This window comes from Ursus arctos, unplaced genomic scaffold, assembly GCF_023065955.2.
Source record: "Ursus arctos isolate Adak ecotype North America unplaced genomic scaffold, UrsArc2.0 scaffold_24, whole genome shotgun sequence".
Classification (NCBI taxonomy): Eukaryota; Metazoa; Chordata; class Mammalia; order Carnivora; family Ursidae; genus Ursus; species Ursus arctos.
The window spans coordinates 16,414,325-16,433,789 of NW_026622919.1; the positions used below are offsets into that span (position 1 = coordinate 16,414,325).

Genomic DNA, 19,465 nt, shown 5'->3' on the forward strand with positions numbered 1-19,465 from the left:
AGCTTTTTAATAGAAATGGGAGAAAAGTTTAAGTGCTGCCATCAGCACTTAGAAGGAGGGTGATGTGCTTCCCAGTTGTCCTGTTATCACTGAAAATGGCTATGTGGCATGCTTTCCTTTCGACTAAGAATCTCCATTAAAATTTTTAAGTTCGTGTGACTGTCTTCACAGAGAAAATGGAGATTAATTCACGAGTGCAGGAAACTTGATTGTTGCCTCTTCAAATAACAGAGTTGGATTTATTCCAAAACTAATGAAGTAATACTTCAGTAAAATTAATACCATGCAGTGGTTCAGAGCACTAACTTTGAAGAGGATAAACCTGGGTTTGAATCATGGCACTGCCACTTGGTAGTTTTGTGATTTGGAACGTGTTAACACCCCCTTACTCCCCTCCCCAGACCCTTCCCTTCTCCCCAGGCCTCAGAGATCTCATAGGGTTGTTTGAGGGTTAGATAAAATGCGTGTAACTTGCTCTTGGGGTTTTCTGGCTGATAAGTTACTGGTGCAAAGTGACTGTTTCTGTTAGCACTTTTATTATTGTTCAGTCGTTCACTCATTCAACAAATACTGAGTTCCTCGAGCGAGCTGGGTCTGTTCTATGCACTGGGAATACAACACTAAACAAAACAGATAAAAATGTTTGCACTCCTGAAATACTCTAGTGGGCAGAGACAGAAAATAAAACAATAAGTTAAGTATAATGGTATGTCCTGTAGTGTTAAGTGCTGGGGAGAAAAATGTAGCAGACAAGGGAATAGGGACTGCTGGGGAGCTCAGACGGAATTAAGCCTTGAGGCATTCTAAGGATAAGGAAGAGACTGGGAAGGAGTGACTAGTGATGTAGAAGGAAAATGAAGAAAGTGAGACACATGGAAGGCAAATGAATAACATGTGTCAGAGAGGAGGGAGGATAGTGTGTGAGCTGCTGCAGCCAGGTCCAATTAGATGAAGACTGTGAACTAACCGTTGGGGGTGTGGTGGGGCTAGAGCTTTTCAAGATCTGTGTGAGCAGTTTTACTAATGGAAGAAGAGTGAAATTCTGCTTGGAGTGGGTTCAGGAGAGGATGGGAGGCAAGGAATTGAGGGGAACCTTTTAGGATAACACTTTCAAAGAATGCTTCTGTAAAGGAGAGCAGAGAAATAGCTTATTTGAAGGGAAATCTTTCTTACGATAGAACTTTTTACACTCTGTTTGCTGGTGAGAAAACTGCTGATGAAGAGGGGAGAGAATTGTTGGAACCATTAATATTTGGACAGTGGATTTGCAGTATTTGGCTTATGTTGTTATAGTATGCAGTTGGACTGCAGAACTTTGCCATGATTTTTTTTTTTTTTTTTTTTTAAGGAAAACATCGTAAGTTAAAATTAACTATCAGGTTGTGCCATATTTCTCTAGTCTATTCTTCAGAATTCCTGAATTACCAAAATACCAGAAAAGAAAAAGGTATTTGGCAAGTTTCTCATATTGACATTTGAGTCTCAATTTTTTATTAATAGTCCTATAAATCTAAATTATTTTTCTTAAAGGTTGAAGAGTTGATTTGGGAAAGCAAGAAAACAGTATATCACTGTCAAATGTAAGAAAGTAATTTTTGATCATGACTCTGATGCTTTTAACAGCAACAAAAAAACCCTCAACTAAACAAAACAAAACAAAAAAACCTCATGGAGAAATACTGTCCCCTTCCTCTGTTTTGGTAGTGTGCTAGTCCCGCTGTGTCATGACATCTAAGGGTTTTATAGAAATTTTCTGTGGTGTAGGGTGGCCTCCTGGATTCTTTGCATTCTGTGAACTAGTAAATCTTGCTTGTTGCTATTGACAGTAGATTCTTCTGGTCTGTGCCTAAAATCTAATGTACTTTTGAAGAGACATCTAAAGCATACTAAAGACTCTTCGGTTCCACTGCCAGTTTTTAAAACACCATCATCCTGACATGGAAAGTAAGCTACATGGAAAATAAGACAAAAGAAATAAATTGAGTTCGGGGAAATAAACCATTTGCTGGTTATAGCAGAGATGCTGGAGTTCTGCCAGTGTTGGAGGCAAAGGCCATTTTGTCTATCTTGGTTGCTCACTGTTTCTCCTTGCTCAGTGATATTTGCCTTTTATCATCTTGTGGTGCTGGGTTTGCCAAGCAAATTAATTCAGCACTTTGTTGAGTGCCCACTGTGTTCCAGGTATTCTTCAGGTTTCATTGGTGAACCAAGTCCTTGCCTTCATGGAGCTAACTTTCTGATGACAGAGCCTAGTTGCAAAGAAGTTAACAGATAAACCATTTTCTGATGTTGGTAAATGGCATTGAGAGTTCTCACTCACTGTCATAGGATTTGCTTCCAAGTTAAAAAAAAAAAAGAATCTTAATAATAGAAACTTCATGTTTCTGGATTAACTCAAATTACCTTTGTTATTTCCCCTCCCACCACATTTCCTACCTACCCAAGAAAGGTGGTTACTAGTATATCTATGCGTATAGAATGTGAAAAACAGGTGTTTAATGTCAGTGTTACTGGCTTACCTACGTATTTTAAATTATCTCTGCTTCACTCTAGATCCAAATATAAAACTCACTTTAGGGAACTCGCTCAGTTTTACAGGACAGTCATCTTAGCTGAATCACAGCTGGAATTTTATTCCATCAAGTTTTACCAGCATTTCTAAATTACAATATATCTTACAATTGAGATGTACTTTTAGTGTAGTAGCACATTTCTTTTGCTCCTAAAAGGCTATTTTTATGTCATTAATATCTTCAATTGAGTGACTACAACGAAGGGGGTTCAGTAGGTTGAACTTGTTGGAAACAAATAGGAATAAGACCTATCAGTAAATAATGAAAGACTTTGAATGCCCAAACTGTTGATTTAGGTTTTATCATCTAGATTTTAGAGAACTGTAGTTTTGAGCAGTGAAGTGTCCATAAGCTGTTTTTAAAAGATAAAGTGTGCAGGTAGTTTATGTTTGGAGTAGATTGGCCATAAAATATACTGGAGTCAGAAAGAAAGGCTAGTAACAATAGTAATCCTAGAGGAAATAACAGTCTGAAGGCTCCAAAGCTCTCAGGATGCAATAGATTTCAAAACTAGTCCTAAGGAAGAATCCCCAGGGTGTTGTGAATATCAGAGTTGGGAGGACTGAGAGCTTTGACATTGGAAGAGTGGGGTTCCCATGGAAATCAGTACGGCCTGGGGAGAACATGGGGGTACTTCCTGTATCGCCATTTCATTGTAATATTAGTGCAGATCAGAACAGGTTGCCCATTCTGCTATGTATTACATATTTCATCACTGTTAGGGGTCTGGTTTGGTGCATGTTAGCAGTTAGCTAAGCCAGTGAAGAAACACTCAAGTGGGAAGTTCTTAAACATGTATCATTAATGTTTATTTCCTTGCCCTGCTGCTTATGTGAGGTAGAGATTTACAGCTTAATCTAAAACATTAGTTTCTAGATACCGAAATTTCAAATCAATAAAAGTTTTAAAATAAATCTGGGGCCAATATAGGGCTGCTTTTTATTTTGTTAGATAAAGTTATTTTATAAAACAAGTATATCATAATACATATGTTATTTAAAATAACATGCCATGAGATTTTTGGATTGGCCTTAATAGCATTTATTTTAATTTTTTTTAAGATCATACAGTTCTTTTTAGAATTTTTTATTTTCTACAGTATTCTTTAGAATATAGTTACCATACAGTGTTATACCAGTATAGTTACACTATACCAGTATAGTTACCATACAGTGTTATATTTCCATTATACAGTGTAGTAATTCAACAGTTCCATACATCACTTGGTGCTCATCCCGACAGGTGCACTCCTTGATCCCCATCACCTGTTTCACCCATCCCCCCCCACCCGCCACCCCTCTGGTAATCATCACTTTGTTCTCTATAGCTAAGAATCCGTTTCTTGGTTTGTCTCTGTCATGCCTTTTTTTTTTCTTCTTTGTTTCTTAAATTCCATATGAGTGAAATCATAACGGTATTTGTCTTCTCTGACTTATTCAGCGTTATACTTTCTAGCTCCATCCATGTCATTGCAAATGGCAAGATTTCTTTTTACGGCTAGTATTCCATATTGTGTGTGTGTGTGTGTGTGTGTGTGTGTACATACACACATTACCTCTTATTTATCCATTCATCTATCAATGGACATTTGGGCTGCTTCTGTAATTTGGCCATTATAAATAATGCTGCTGTATAAACATATAGGGGTAGTATAGGGGATTCTGGAAAATTCCCAGTGGTCATTCACTTCTTCTCTTGTATCACATTTGAGGATATACAGGACATTACATGGAGTAGGACATTCTCTTAAGGCACAGTGTCATGATATTTGTGGTTGAAAACTAAAGAACTAAAATGATTGTGAGTTTGTATTACAAGGGAAGAATCGGGGCACCTGAGTGGCTCAGGTGGTTAAGCAGCCGACTGACTCTTGGTTTTGGCTCCTTTCATGATCTCAGGGTCATGGATGGGACTGAGGCCCACGTTGGGCTCTGTGCTCAGTGGGGAGTCAGCTTGAGGGTTCGGTCTCTCCCTTTCTCTTTGTCCCTCTCCCTACTCGTGCACATGTGCGCTCTCTCTCTCTCAAATAAATTAAATCTTAAAAAAAATAAAAGTGAATAATTTGATATCAAATAAGATACATTCCTTATTGACAGGGGCTTCTTATGATAGATTTTGGAGGCCTAACTTTTCAATACTAGTCAAACTTTTGGGAAGGAGCAGGGAGTGCCTTGTGGACATTTGCAGTCATTATAAAACACAGACAAAATAAATTTTGAAAAGCTGAAGATAAAATATATACAAGTAGAAGCTCTGATGTTTTATTTATAAACTGTCTTCAAGCCAAAAGAATTTTTTTAATGCTTTGAACTAATATTCTGTGATTAACAGAAGATGGTGAATAGAGCTTTGCTTTGATGGTGGAATTCATCCATGTGCATTGCATTGGGTTTTTAATGGAAATTCCTTCAGAGAGAATTAATATACTTTATAGTATTAAAGGAACATAGAATTTCTCCATGTATCCAGGTATTTTATTTCTTTTAGTTTTTATATATTTCCTACATTCTTGATACTTTTGTGATGCAAATGAAATTTTTTCTCTTTGTGTTATTTCATGAGTGCCGTTGATTTCTGAAATTGAACACTTCTGTGAACTCTGTTTTGGTTGATTATTTTAAATTGTCTAGATAGGCCATCTGTCACCAGCACATGATGTGATACCTCTTTATACACTTCTTACTCCTTTTCATTGACTAGATGTGATATACTTACAGAGCAGTGTTAAGAAATAGTTGATCACATAGCGAGGCATCTCATTCCTGGTTTTAATGGCGTTATTTTATTTTTCTTCTTTCTTTCTTTCTTTTTCTTTTTTTGTTAGAGGGAAGGGGAAGGGGCAGAAGGAGGGGGAGAGAGAATTGTGAGCAGGCTCCAGTAGATGCGGGGCTTGATCTCATGACCCTGAGATCATGACCTGAGCCAAAATCAAGAGTCAAACTCTTAGGACTGAGCCACCCAGGCGCCCCTCATGGCGATACTTTTAGAAGTCACTATTAATTTTGATGTAGGATAACTTCTTAAAATGAATTGGGACACTTTACCATTTACTGTGCTCTGGAAAACTTTAAAGATTTTTTGGGAAGTATCTCTTTTTTTACGATTTGTTGGAACTTAAGGTAAAGACCATCTGAGGCCAGCATCTATTTTACAGAAAATTGTCCATCTGTCAGACTTTTTAAATTAACTCGTACAGAATTTTATAGAATGCGTTTTTAATTTTTAAGTCCTTGTTATCTGTGGTTATGTCCATTTTTCAGTCTTAATTATATTCATGTTCTCTTACTTGATTATCTTGTCAGTTTTCCTGTTTTATTGGTCATTTCGAAGATCAGTTATTTGCGGGTAATTCCTTCTTCCTGTGGTCTTGGTTTGTTTTGGGTTTTTTTTGTTTGTTTTTTTCCTCTCCTCTCTGCGTTTATTCAAATGTTCAGTTAATTTATTTTGTTTTTTTTTTTATGTAATAATAAAAGCATTTTAACTTTTTGAATTTTCTTCTGAGTGTAGTCTTGGATAGCATTCCACAGCCTTTGATGTGTGAAGTATTCTTTTTGCTATTTGTAAGTTGCCTTTGAGATTTTGAGTTCTTTTCCCAGGAGTTACAAATTGAGTTTCCAAATTCTAAATGGTTAGCTTTTCTTTTCAAACTTTTCTTTAATTACTAATTTTTTTATAGCAGTTGGTTTAAAGTGGTGTTTCTGTAGTTTCTGCTTATATTTGTAGTCGATTATGTTGATTTTTTAAAAAATGTCATTGTTGTCTAGTCTGGAGTTCTATGTAATTATATCTTCTTAGTGACTTATGGCTTCTCTCTTCAATAGTTTTTGCCTCACATTCTGCTTTTCTTGATACTAATGTTACAGTGTGTGATTTTTTTTTCACCCATTTACTTTAGCATTTTGTTTTCTGTATGTTTTTTTGAAACATGTTTTTTGATTTTAATGGGGATTTTATTAAATAAAAAAGTTTTTCATTTTATATTCAGTTTTCAAACTGGATTTAAAGGCTTATTTAGGCTTATTTTGACTGTAACATTTCATCGTTTATTGATAGTCCTTTTTATACCTTACTATGCCCATTTATTGAGTTCTTCATTTTAATTTCTAGTTTTTCAGGATTAGAACAACAGTTTGACCATGTTTCAGGTTCTTAGCTCATAATCTTTGTCCCTTAAAACTGTTTCACTGTCTTTTGGCGGTGGCATAGGGTGATTATTTGTTGTTTTGGCATAGAATTAAAATTATCTTATTTTCAGTCCTTTATATTGGTAACCAGTTCTGCTCTGTACTGTCGAGTGTGGTAGCTACTGTAGCCATGTGTAGCTATTTAAAATTGAGATAAAAAATTCAGTACCTCATTTGCACAGCCACATTTCAAGTGTTCAGTAGTCAGTCACATGTGACTGGTGGCTACCATACTTAAGTCACACAAATACTGAACGCTTCCATCATTGCAAAACTGGAATGGACAGTGCTGCAGGCTTTTAATATAGATCCTGTCAAGTCTTGTATAATAGTTTTGGTTCTTGATTCCCTGAAGTTTGTAGTTACAAATGGAAGTAGTCCAGTTATCTCTATGTTACTGTTTTCTCTCCTGCTTGTTTAGCTCTTACTACCTGCTGCTCCTCAGTGTCATCATTAAATTAAACATGGAAGTGATTGGCATAGTTTGAATGCACGTAACAAGTACTCAGATGTTAGCTGTTAACATTTCTGTCATGGTTTTCATCTCTTTGGTTCTCCTGTAGTATAAAGGAAGAAAGACCAGTTTATTGCTCACATTCCTATTTTAATTCTCCATATCCTTAGTTCTGACTATAGTTCCTCCTGGGGAGGTTCAGTTCTGCTACCGTGGGTAGTTAAGATTTTTTCTTTTTTCTTTTCAGATTTATATTTCCTTTTTATGTCATCTTGCTGCCCTTTCATCTTCCCTGTTTCCATGTAGTAGAAATTGTGTTATCTTTTACTCTATTGGAGATGTGAGAAGTTTCATTAATTAATTGTTTTATCAAACTTGTTTAATAGTTTTCCAGAGGTATGTTCTTCCTGAATTTCGTAGATTTGCTGCCTTTTCCCTTATTCCAATATTCTGCTCATAGTCCCCATGCTGAGGGTTTTTTTTTTTTCTTTCTTTCATTATTCTTTTTTAAAAAAGTTGATCTATCCAGACTTTGTGATTTCACTAGAAAAATTTAGTAGCTGGCTGTATTTGTTTCCTATCACAGTTCTGGAGGCTAGAAGTTTGAAATCAAGGTGACAGCCCTTGCTGCCTCTGAAGGCTCTCTAGAAGAATCCTTTCTTGCCACTTCCTGCTTTCTTTGCTCGTGGTTGCTAGCAAACTTTAGCATTCCTTGGCTTAAGGCAGTGTATCTCCTATCTCTGCCTCTGTTTTTACATGATCATCTTCCCTGTGTGTCTGTGTCTTTGTGTTTTCACCTGGTCTTATTAAGGACACCATTCATTGGATTTAAGGCCACCCCAATTCAGTATCACTTGATGTTAAACTAATCACATTAGCAAAATCCTATTTACGAATAAGGTCACATTCTCTGGTTCTGGTTGGGCATGAATATTGGAGTGGGGTCTGGGGGGGCAGTATTCTACTCAGTACACTGGCCATTGGTCCTTGTCTCTGCTACTCATGTGATGGTTGAATCTTTTTCTTAATTCTAAATCTGGAAAGGTGCTATTCCTAATTCAGTTCCTGGGTTTCAGCAGCTTTCATACTTAACATACCTGTGCTCTAGTTGGAGAAATAGTTGGACTTCATTTTACTACCACTGCCAGTTTTCTGGAGCTCTTCTGTACCACTGAATTTATTGTGTGAAGAACTTGAATTCCCTGTATATGGAAAAACTTACCAGGCTTACCTGCCTCCTTCCCTAATTTTTTTTTAATTTTGTGAAGTGTAACGAATGATATACCAAACATTATGTACATACCACCTTAAATATTAATATCTTGACTTTTTTTAATATTTAAAGAAAATTACAGATGAACAGTGTTTATCTTCTGTCATCTCCTCTACCTGCTTCCTTCCCCAGAGGTAACCACTAATGGTGCGTTTGGTGTGTATACTCCCAGTTCAGGTTCTCTTAGATTTTTACTACACGTATATGTATCCGTGAGCAAAGTGCAGTATGTATTGTTTAGTTTAATGTTCATATAAAAATGTATATAAATGCCATCATGGTGTACATATTCTGCGGCTTGGTTGGTGTGTGTGTGTTTTTTAATTCACTGTTGCCTTTTCAGGATCTCCATGTTGATAGACATAATTTTAGTTCATCTTTTGTAAATAGTCCACATTTCCTTAAAAAAGACAATGTTTGTGTGAGTGTGAGTATATCCATATGCCATTTGTTGACTTCAGGGTTCTAAATTTAACTTCTGTTTGGGGCTTAATAATTATGTTCGTATCTCTGTGTCCTTTGGTCTGCTATTTCTCTTTGAATATATTTGGTATGTACCATCGTGTATGGTTAAAGTATACAACATGTTGATTTGATCTTTGATATTGCATTGTGCCTGCCAATTAATTGTAGCCTTAGCGAAAACCTCTGTCATGTCACAAAATTATCATTTCTTTCTTGTGGTGGGAATAATTAAGATCTAGTCTCTTCACATATTTATAATATAATATTGTTGTCTCTGTAATCACTCTGCTGTGTATTAGATCTCCAAGACTTACTCATCTACTGACTGCAAGTTTATACTTTTAAACTACGTCTCTTTATTTCCCCATTTCCCATTTCGGGTTGTTGTTGTTGTTGTTGTTGTTGTTGTTGTTTTAACACGTACTTATTCATATAGTTCCAGGATGACTGGTTAGATACATACAAGCTCGTGGTTGTTATTTCTTCTTTTCCATCTTTCCTTTCTTCATTTTGTTGTTCCGTTTTTGGTCTCTAGTAATGATTTTACTTTAAGTAAGTGTCTTGATAAGTACTTGCTAAGTATATCTTTTTCCATCTCTGTTTTCACTTTTTCAGTGACAGTTTGTTTTAGCAGAGATGAATTAAACATTTACATTTACTCTGATTACTATTAGGTTTGGAATTCATTGCTTCCATGATTTTTTTTTTTTTTTTGGTCTTGCCTTCTCTTTGTCTGTGGTGGTTTTTTTTTTTTGTCTGTGGTGGTTTTTTTTTTGTTTGTTTGTTTGTGGGGTTTTTTTTGTTTTTTTGTTTTTTTTTGTTTTTTTGCTTTTTTGCTTTTTGTTTTGCTTTGTTTTTTTTTTTTTTTTGGTTTTGATTTTGGTTTTGGTTTTTTTTGTCTCTTCGTTGGGTTTAGTTGAATCTTCTTTTCATTTCTTGCTACTTCGGGAACAATAGGACTTTTGAATGCCTCTTTTTAAAACATCTTTTTTTCTCATCTATAATAGATCTTTAATATTTTAGTTACCTTGTTTTTATTTATTTTTTTTTATTTTTTAAAAATTTTTTAAGTAGGCCCCACACCCAACATGGGCTTGAACAAATGACCCGGAGTTTGAGTCGGATTTTCTACCAGCTGAGCCAGCCAGGCACCCCAGTTACCTTGTTTTTAAATCCTTCCCAAATGAGTCATCTGTAAATTCATATTTATTTATATTGACCAACACATTTGCCATTCTTGTTCATGGGTGCTTCTTCCTGAACATGTCCTTCAGTAGCCTTCCAGCAGTGGTCTAGTAACTGTCAAGTCAGTCGTTACATAGTGTGGGTGGGTGTGTGTGTGTGTGTGTGTGTGTATGTGTGTGTGTGTGTGTGTGTGTGTGTGTGTGTATATATATATATATATATATGCATGTATTTTTTTTTTTAAGATTTTATTTATTTACTTGACAGGCAGCGAGAGAGGGAGCACAAGCAGGGGGAGTGGGAGAGGGAGAAGCAGGCTTCCCGCTGAGCAGGGAGCCTGATGCGGGGGCTAGATCCCAGGACCCTGGGATCATGACCTGAGCCAAAGGCAGATGCTTAACGACTGAGCCACCCAGGCGCCCTTACATATGTGTATTTGTAAATACAGTTATAAATTGCCTTTATTCTTGAATGACGGTGTAACTGCATGTAAAATTTTCTGTTCAGTGGTGTGGAGATACTGCATTGCATCCAGTATTTATCGTTGTTGATGAATTCTGATGTCAGTTTGGTCATTCTTTTATAGTTTATCTTCTCTCTAGTAATTTAAATTCCCCAACCCCCTACTTTCAGTTTTGTTTTTATGTTTTGCAAAAACAAGGGACATATTTAGATGTATGAATTGATTTTTAGGCACTTAGGGTCTTGGTGTGCACCCTTATTCTGAGAGTTCTTGTCTATCTGGAGTTTTGAAAATTGAAAATTATTATTTATTTATATTTATTATTATTTCTTTAAACTTTTTCCTCTTTTCTCCTCTTTAATATGGAATGTCTATTTATATGTAGATTGTTGTAGATCTTGTCATTCTCTCTTCCATATCTCTTCTTTTTTTTTTATATTTCCCATTTCCATCTCTGTCTTGCTCTGTTTTATTCTCAGTAGACTTCTGTGACTGTTTCTTCTATTCATCAGCTTTCTCTCCAGCTGTGTTTAGTTTACTATTAAACCTGTCAGCTGTTTGGTTTTTTGTGTTTTGTTTGGTTTTTTACTTCAGTATGTGCTTTTTTTTTTTTTTTTTTTTTTTTTACCTCCAAGATTTTATTTATTTGAGAGAGAGAGAGCATGAGTGGGGGGTAAGGGCAGAGGGGGAGGGAAAACAGATTCCCCACCAAGCAGGGAGCCCGATGTGGGACTCTATTCCAGGACCCCAGGGTCATGACCTAGGCTGAAGGCAGATGCTTAACCAGCTGAGCCACCCAAGCGCCCCAATGTATGTTTTTCATTCAGAATTTATTTGTGGTTACTTTTAGAAACATCCTTTTTTTTTTTTTTTAATCCTTTCCTATTCTTTTATGATGTTCATTCCTTCCTTTATTTGAACAACCGTAATATACTTTATTTATTTATTTATTTAGAGAGCTATGTAGGTATGTATATATTTGCCAACAGTAGAGAATATGAGGTTTCCACATCTTTGGCCAATATATTTACCTTAAAATTGCTTTCAGATTATTCCATTTCCAGGGGTTCCTGGCTGTCTCAGTGTGTAGAGCATGGGACTCTTGATCTTGGGATCCTGAGTTCAAGCTCCACGTTGGGCTTAGAAATCACTTTTTAAAAATTATTCCATTTTGAGTTTCTTTATGACCATTTCTCCCCATTTTTGCATCTGCTGACTGCCACACATCAGTCTGTGTTCTTGTCTGCTTTGTAATCTTTCACACCTGGGGCAGGGGGGATGAAGGCATATTTTCTGTAGCGGTTTTGTATGATCCCTCGACTGTGGAAGTGTCCTTAAAGCACAGTTTTCCATTGATCATCTTTTGCGTTTTTTTTTTTTTTTTAAACTAATTCATTTTTTTTTTTTTTTAAGATTTTATTTATTTGATGGAGAGGGAGAGAACGTAAGCACAAGCCGGGGGAGTGGCAAGCAGAGGGAGGGGAAGAAGCCACCCAGGCGCCCTTAAACTAATTCATTTAGAAATACCACCTTTGCTACGTATTAAGCTGTCATGTATACTTTGGTCTAGTTCTCGGTTTAATTTTTTTGTAGCAGACTATTTTAATTACTCTGACGTTAAAATATTTTGATATGTAGTAGGGCAAAGCACTCCCCTCTATCTTTGCCTATCAGAAATTTTATGGTAACTTTTCCCTTTAAGCATATATTCTTTCAATTCCAGTTTTAAGATGATTTGTTTAAATCTTACTTGCCTTTTCCTTCCCAACAAAACCTTACTAAGATTGTAGATTAATTTGTAGATTATTAATAGCTTTAAAAAGCTTTGTGTTTACAAGTTTCAGTTCACTTTACTCCAGAATATTTTTTATTATTTTTACAGTCAAGAAAAGATTTTTTTTTTTCACTTGTATGTTTCTAAATAACAGTTATTTTTAAGAAGGTGACATTTCAGAAAAAGACCTGAGGTGAGAGGAATAACATGGAAAGGTCCATGGTTTGGAATTTTGCCTGCCATATTGAGGAAGTAGCAGTGGTAAAGTGAGCAAGGAGAGAAGCGGGAAATAAAAGGACATGAGGTCAGAAAAGGGATAGAGGTGACAGATGGTGTAAAGCTTTGTGCGCACCATTGCAAGAACTTTGGCTCTTGTTCCTTGTGAGATGAGGAGCCATTGGAACGTTAGAAGCTGAGGATGGTAAGCCAAGGTTATACCTACTACTGTATTTTGATTAGTTGGAGGAGGGGCAAGCAGGAAGATAAGTTAGGAGTTATTTAAGAAATTCATATGTGAGGGGCGCCTGGGTGGCTCAGTTAAGCCCCCTGACTCTTGATTTCAGCTCAGGTCATGATCTCAGGGTCATGAGATCGAGCCGCACATCTGACTCTGTTGGGTGTGGAGCCTGCTTAAGATTCTCCCTCTCCCTCCCCACCAGCCCCCTCTTAAAAAAAAAAAAAAATTCATATGAGAAAAGATACTGACTTAGACCAGGGTTATTGCAGTTGAGGATGGTATAAAGTGGTCAGATTCTGGATACATTAAGAAGGTGGAGATCACAGGATTCATGACTGGATATGGGGTATGGTAGAAGAAGGAAGTTTAGGATGAGTTCAGATATTTAGGACTGAGCAGCTAGAAATTGGGAAGAGCAGGAGCTCAGTTTGGAACTGAGGTACCTGTTAAGAGAGCTAAGCGAGGGGCGCCGGGGTGGCTCAGCGGTTAAGCGTCTGCCTTCAGCTCAGGGCGTGATCCCGGCGTGATGGGATCGAGCCCCACATCAGGCTCCTCCGCTATGAGCCTGCTTCTTCCTCTCCCACTCCCCCTGCTTGTGTTCCCTCTCTCGCTGGCTGTCTCTATCTCTGTCGAATAAATAAATAAAATCTTAAAAAAAAAAAAAAAAAGAGCTAAGCAAAGTTTAGTGAACTGTTAATTAATATACAAATGAAATTATATTAATTGATATACTAATATTGAATAATCCTGATATCCAGAAATCTCTACTTGCTCAGGTTTGGTTGTTTATATTTGTTGTGATTTTTAAAATTAATTTTCTTACTACAAAATATATATTGTGATTTTTTTAAAACACAAATAGGTTCTGGGGCGCCTGGGTGGCTCAGTCAGTTAAGCATCTGCCTTTGGCACGGGTCATGATCCCAGGTCCTGGGATAGAGCCCTGTGTCAGGCTCCCTGCTCAGCGGGGAGTCTGCTTCTCCCTCTGCCCCTCCCCCAACTTGTGTGCGCGCGCGCGCTCTCTCTCTCTCTCTCGCTCTCTCTCTCCTCAAATAAATAAAATCTTTAAAAATTTTTGTTTTTCTGAAAGGGCGGTAGAATTCTAATTTCTCTGTTAGTATCAGCCATCTTAATTGAACAGAAAATTATTCTTTAATGCTTGCATTTATTTATTTATTTTTAAAGACTTTATTTATTTTTAAAGATTTTATTTATTTATTTGTCAGAGAGAGAGCACAAACACAAGCAGGGGGAGCGGCAGGCAGAGGGAGAAGCAGGCTCCCCCCTGAGCAAGGAGCCCAGTGTGGGACTCAATCCCCTGGGATTATGACCTGAGCTGAAGGCAGACACTTAACTGACTGAGCCACCCAGGTGTCTCTCTTTAATGTTTTTTAAGATCTCACCAGGGAAATAGACTTGTCTGAGCCTCTACCTTTTTTAAGATATGTGTATGTGTTATTCTCTTATTAGATGAAATAAAAAGATACGTAACATTTAAACATCGTAGAAATGCATAATTTGTACACACATGTATTACATATGTACAGTTTCCAGTTTTTAACTTGTGCTTTTTTGATGAGTTCTTATATGTTGGCATTTCCTCCTTTTTCTCTTCATGAAGCCAGTCTTACAGTTTATCTGATTATTAATTCATCTGTTCCTGTCCACCCCACCCTTGAGGTGGGTTTAGGAAGAAGGAAAAGGAAAACTCCCAAAGAATAGCTCTTAAATTTGCTATTTCTGACATCTATTTCCTCTTTTGGCAATTTCAGCTTTTATCTTAATCTCTTAGTTTTCCTTTGTTATTTTTGCCATATTCTTTTTACTTTACACCCAATCTATTGGCTGTTGACTTAAGGGTATACTACAGCCATTAGATAGAATGTTCATTTTTCATATAGACAGCTAGTTGATACCATGGGTTAGTTTATGAGGAAAAACATATCTCCATTTTAAGATTTATTATTTTGATTTTGGTATCTTTTTCTAATCTCTCTTTAATGTTTTAAGTTTTAGTGCAATTTCTAGATCTGCTGTGTGAGCTGTGGTTTTCATCTCTGCCAGCAGCTCTCTCAGCTCCGTCTCAGAATGCTATCTCTGTCAGAAGCCAGCGCTGATTAAATAGCGTGCGAGGGGTATTTTTTCCCAAACCAGTACGGTTAATGTTGGCTACACAGTAGCATCATGTTTAATTGGTATAATTCCCTTTCAGAAAGTGGCATCTACAATTGCAGGTTATTAGAATTCTTTTATTGCAGTGTGAGTTGCCCAGTCTGACCTTCACAGGACCTTCTTTGCATGCCACCCAACTATGTGGTTGCATGGAGGAGGCAGTTGGGGAATGTTGATAAAGACCGTGGTGTTCTCATATGTATCTTTCTCCTGTACGCATCTGTAAAGGCAAATAGTCTTCAGGAGAGGTTTGTGCTGAAACTGAATGCAGCTCTTGAAGTTGTTGTAGGCTTTTTGCTAGCAGAGTTTCCATGCTACCCTTTTGTTTTTATTATGATACTACTTTTGCTCAGAGCATCCCTTCTCACGGTGCTGTTCCACAGGCCAGTCTGTTTCTTCTAGGACTGTATGCTGCCCAAATGACTTTTTATGGGTCATGATTTGGCACATGCCAGATTTGTCCATCCTAACACTAGAGCCTAGGTATCCTGCATTCAGCATGACCTGAAGTCATGCTTCCTCAAAGCATAAAATTAAAAAAAAAAAGCCTCCCTCCCCCCCCCCCCAGTATTAAGTCTTTCAAAGAGTTAAATTACGTTTCTCTGTGGACTTAGCAGAAGAGGTTATTTCTTACCCTGCCTACATGTGTACAAAGGAAGTTTAATGGGAATTTCTATCCCCTTGAATTTAATCTAACGTAAAGACTATGGTGTGAACACTCACCAGACCAAATTTTTTTTAAGCTTTTATTTATTTACTTGAGAGAGAGAGAAAGAGAGAGGGAGGGAGGGCATGAGCAGGGGACAGGGGCAGAGGGAGAGAAAGAAGCAGACTTCCCCCTGAGCAAGGAGCTCTGTCCCAGGCCCCCTAGATCACAACCTGAGCCTAAGGCAGACACACTTAACCCAATGAGCCACCCGGGTGCCCCCAAATTTATTTTCATTGCTTAGGCATGAACTTTATAACCATGGATTTTAGGCTAGGTTAAAATGTAGCTAATGATTTCTGTGTAGTCCAGGGAAACTTGCTACCTTGTGTGAGACCACCTGCAAGTCTTTAGAAGGAGTTGTGATGTGTGATTGGCTATTCAGCCTCCTAGGTGGATGAAATTGCAGGAGAGAGCAAGTCATGTCCATCTGGGAATCAGGCGTCAACTATTCGTCTCAGGGACCATTGAAAACCATCAAGATGGTAGAAACGTTCAGGTTTTATAAGGTGTTCTCAGCACAGTTTCAGTAGCTTTAAACTCATAAGTTTGGTACCTAGGTAAGTGCTTAGGGCTCCGGCTCCAAGTGATGGATTTCATCATTGAAGAAGGAACAAGTTTACTTAATTACTTTGAAGGTTAGTGTGTTGGAGAAAGGGGAATCTTTTAACAAACTAATTGAACTCTTGGGTACTAGTGGTATATAGATATCTAAAAAGAGCCTCTTGAATCTTTGGGATAATGAGAGAGCTGGGTTTTACCAGACACTGAATCGTCAGTTTTGTTTGGCTTTTCACAGGTTCATCGGAACAGCACAATGCGCTCTGGCTGTGATGTGAACCCCTCCTGCGCACTGTGTGGTTCAGGCAGCACCATCACCACGCCTCCAGAAATTCACTATGAAGCCCCTCTGTTGGAACGCCTTTCCCAGTTGGACTCTTGTGTTCACCCAGTCTTAGCATTTCCAGATGGTAAGAAAGGCCACAGAATATAAAGTTTAAATGAGACTTAAAGGCTTAAAAGTGAAATAAAGTCAGCCAGGATCCTGGTACAATGCAGGTGCTATCAAGGTATCGATTTCAGTCAACATAGTCTCCTAGAATTTTGCAAATAGGGTGCAGCAGATCCACCAGACCAGAATGTGCCGCTGAAAGATTGCAACTTGCCAGGAGAGAGATTTCCGCCCAGCCTTTCAAGTGGCTCCTGACCCTGAGATAAAACCCTGCCTAACTTTGCTATCCATATGGTCCAAGTTTTCTACTATCCACTTTTACTAGAAGTCACATGACAGCAGGAATATTAGATCAAGCTCTTTCTTAGTCAAGGGAGTTCTGATGATAAGTCCTTGAGCAGTTACAGGATTTAGGTAGGCAAAAAAATTCAATCATTTGAACAGATAAAGGAGAGGGGATTATAGTGATCTAATGTTTAATCAACTGTCAAACAGAAGAGGGCATTCTCTAGGATAGGTGTCAGTTATGATTGTTTTTTATAAATAAAGTTTTATTGGAACACAGCCATGCCCATTTGTGTATATACTGTCATTGGCTGCTTTTCTTCTACGTGGCAGTAACATTGCATAGTTGGAACCGAGACTAAACAGACAGTGTGGCCTACAAAGCCCAAATTATTTATCATCTTTCCCTTTAAGAAAAAGTTTATAAACTTTTGGACCATATGGATAGCAAGCTAGGCAGGGTTTATTTTAGGATGGGTAAGGTAGAGCAGTAAATAAACTTTAGAACATAATGAGTGGAAAACACTAACACATCTTCCTGTGTACTTCAGATTCCGAGGGTCATTGGCTTTTACCTTCTCTTGCCATTTGGATTTTAGCTCATATAACTTAAGATTTTATTTGTATAGAATTTTATAGTTAGCAAAGCACCTTTCTTATACTTGTTTTATTTGCTTCTCTCAGTAATCTCGTAAGGTGTTAACTTCAGTTTGGTAGATCAAGAAAAGGCTTAGAAAAGTTGTGCTTTATCTCAGGCTAAATGGCTAATGAATTTTAGATGGCTCTAGAATTCAAACTTGGGTCATCTAATGCCTGTCCTTCATTTCAGTTTATAATATGCTTCTCCCCAGCCAGGTTATTAAGAGAAATCCGTTTTCTACCCATTTCTAGACTGACTGTGGGTGGAGCCGCCAGAAAAACTTAGGAACGTTTCTTGGGTTACTTTCAGGATCACAGTGTTGAATTGTATGGTCTCGTATTTGAATAAAGAAGCCTGAAGCCTGTAGTTATATTCTGATTCTGATAAGGCCTCTTCAGTATTCATCGAATATCAGCTTATAAACATGGTGATCGTTTCTTTGTCAATAGCGTTACCGTATACAGTTGTGAATTGTCTTCCCCATCCAATCACATATGCTCAAACTGTGCCTCACAGACTGGTGCCCTTACACTTCCCTACTCCTTCCCGTTTCAGGCAACTATAGGTAGCATTGAGGGAGAAAGGAAGGAAAGTTGTGGAGACGCCTATCTCTGGTCTTTAACATCTTCACTTTCCCGCCTGCCTTTAAATACTTTTCTCTTCTCTCTCTCTCTCTCTCTCTCTCTCTCTCTCATAGCTCCTAACCATGATACTGGGGTTTGGACAAGAGCGTTGGTCGTTAAATCCCCTTACGACACTGTAAAGGAGAATATATATATTTTATTATTTCAAGTAGGATGTATGAACATATTTGCCTGTGGATAAATTGGACTTTCTGTGGGTTGACGTGGGGGACACAGTTACCATATCTAATATTGTTCCTGTTGGGATAGTTTTGCTTTGATCCAAAACAAATACCACATTCAGAATGTTTGTAAATTGTCAGATTTTCACAAAGATGTCCAACTCCAGAGGCACCATTATTCTATGTGAATAGCACCTCCTAAGTATTGAGAATTCCGCATGTATCACTGTGTAGAATAGTAACAGTGAAGACTAGCGGCCAGCATACTACTTTGTGGGTCAAGCGTACATGCGCCAGACCTAACCTCTGGGCCACCCTTTTACATCCTGTCCTCTAGAAGATGCTTAGAGATGGCAGGATTTTCAAGTAGTTTTACTAATGTTTCCTAACCAGTTTCTGTAGATAGGATGGGAACCAACTGCAACTCTTAATCCTAGAATTCTGTCTCCCATGTTGACCACACCTCAGCCATTCCTTTAAGTGTGACTAGAGATGATAGAATTTGAGGAGCTGGGTGCCTGGCAGCAAGGTGGAGGCATTAGGGTGTGATAACTCTTTAGTACTCCTAGAAGGAGAGCTCGTTTCCTTTTCAAGCCAGTTAATCTTTAGCTTGGAAATGTAGAGGACGTCTAAAACCGTGGTGGAAAGAATATTAACTTGAGTTTGAGCTTCATAAGAGCACCACCTGCTGGCGGTGAAGATCTCTGCTGTTTGAGAGAGCTTATTACCAAGTCTGGGGTCTGTGAGGCTACCGCAGTTTACCAGCAGGAGGAGGAAGTGAGAATTAGAAAACAACCCTAGAAAATTTGCTTGAGAAAATGGTGGAAAGTAATGAGCAAAACAGTCAAATGAATTCTGGAATGTCAGATCCCAGTGAGCCTGAAATCAAGGTCTTCTCATTTTGTCTGAGGAAATAGTAACTTAAAATGATGTTAGTTTCCTTCTATTTCCTATTTCCTGTTCTAACACTTCTGTTTTCCTGTTACTGACCTGGTCAAGCCTCTGCACCCTCTTCTCTGATAATGGCACATTAACAGCATGGCCTGTTTGGGTACGGAACGTGTGAAGTCTTCTGGC

At 37.8% G+C, this 19,465-nt stretch overlaps 1 protein-coding gene across 5 annotated transcripts in view; it reads left to right on the forward strand.

The window, feature by feature from the left end:
• Positions 1 to 19,465, forward strand: part of KANSL1 (KAT8 regulatory NSL complex subunit 1) — a 177,706-nt gene that overhangs the window by 146,088 nt on the left and 12,153 nt on the right. For all 5 annotated transcript variants that reach the window (XM_026512561.4, XM_044389154.3, XM_057318237.1 and 2 more), the window contains one exon: positions 16,506 to 16,677. In XM_026512561.4, the coding sequence (XP_026368346.1) occupies positions 16,506 to 16,677 (172 nt within the window). The remainder of the gene's footprint in view (positions 1 to 16,505; positions 16,678 to 19,465) is intronic.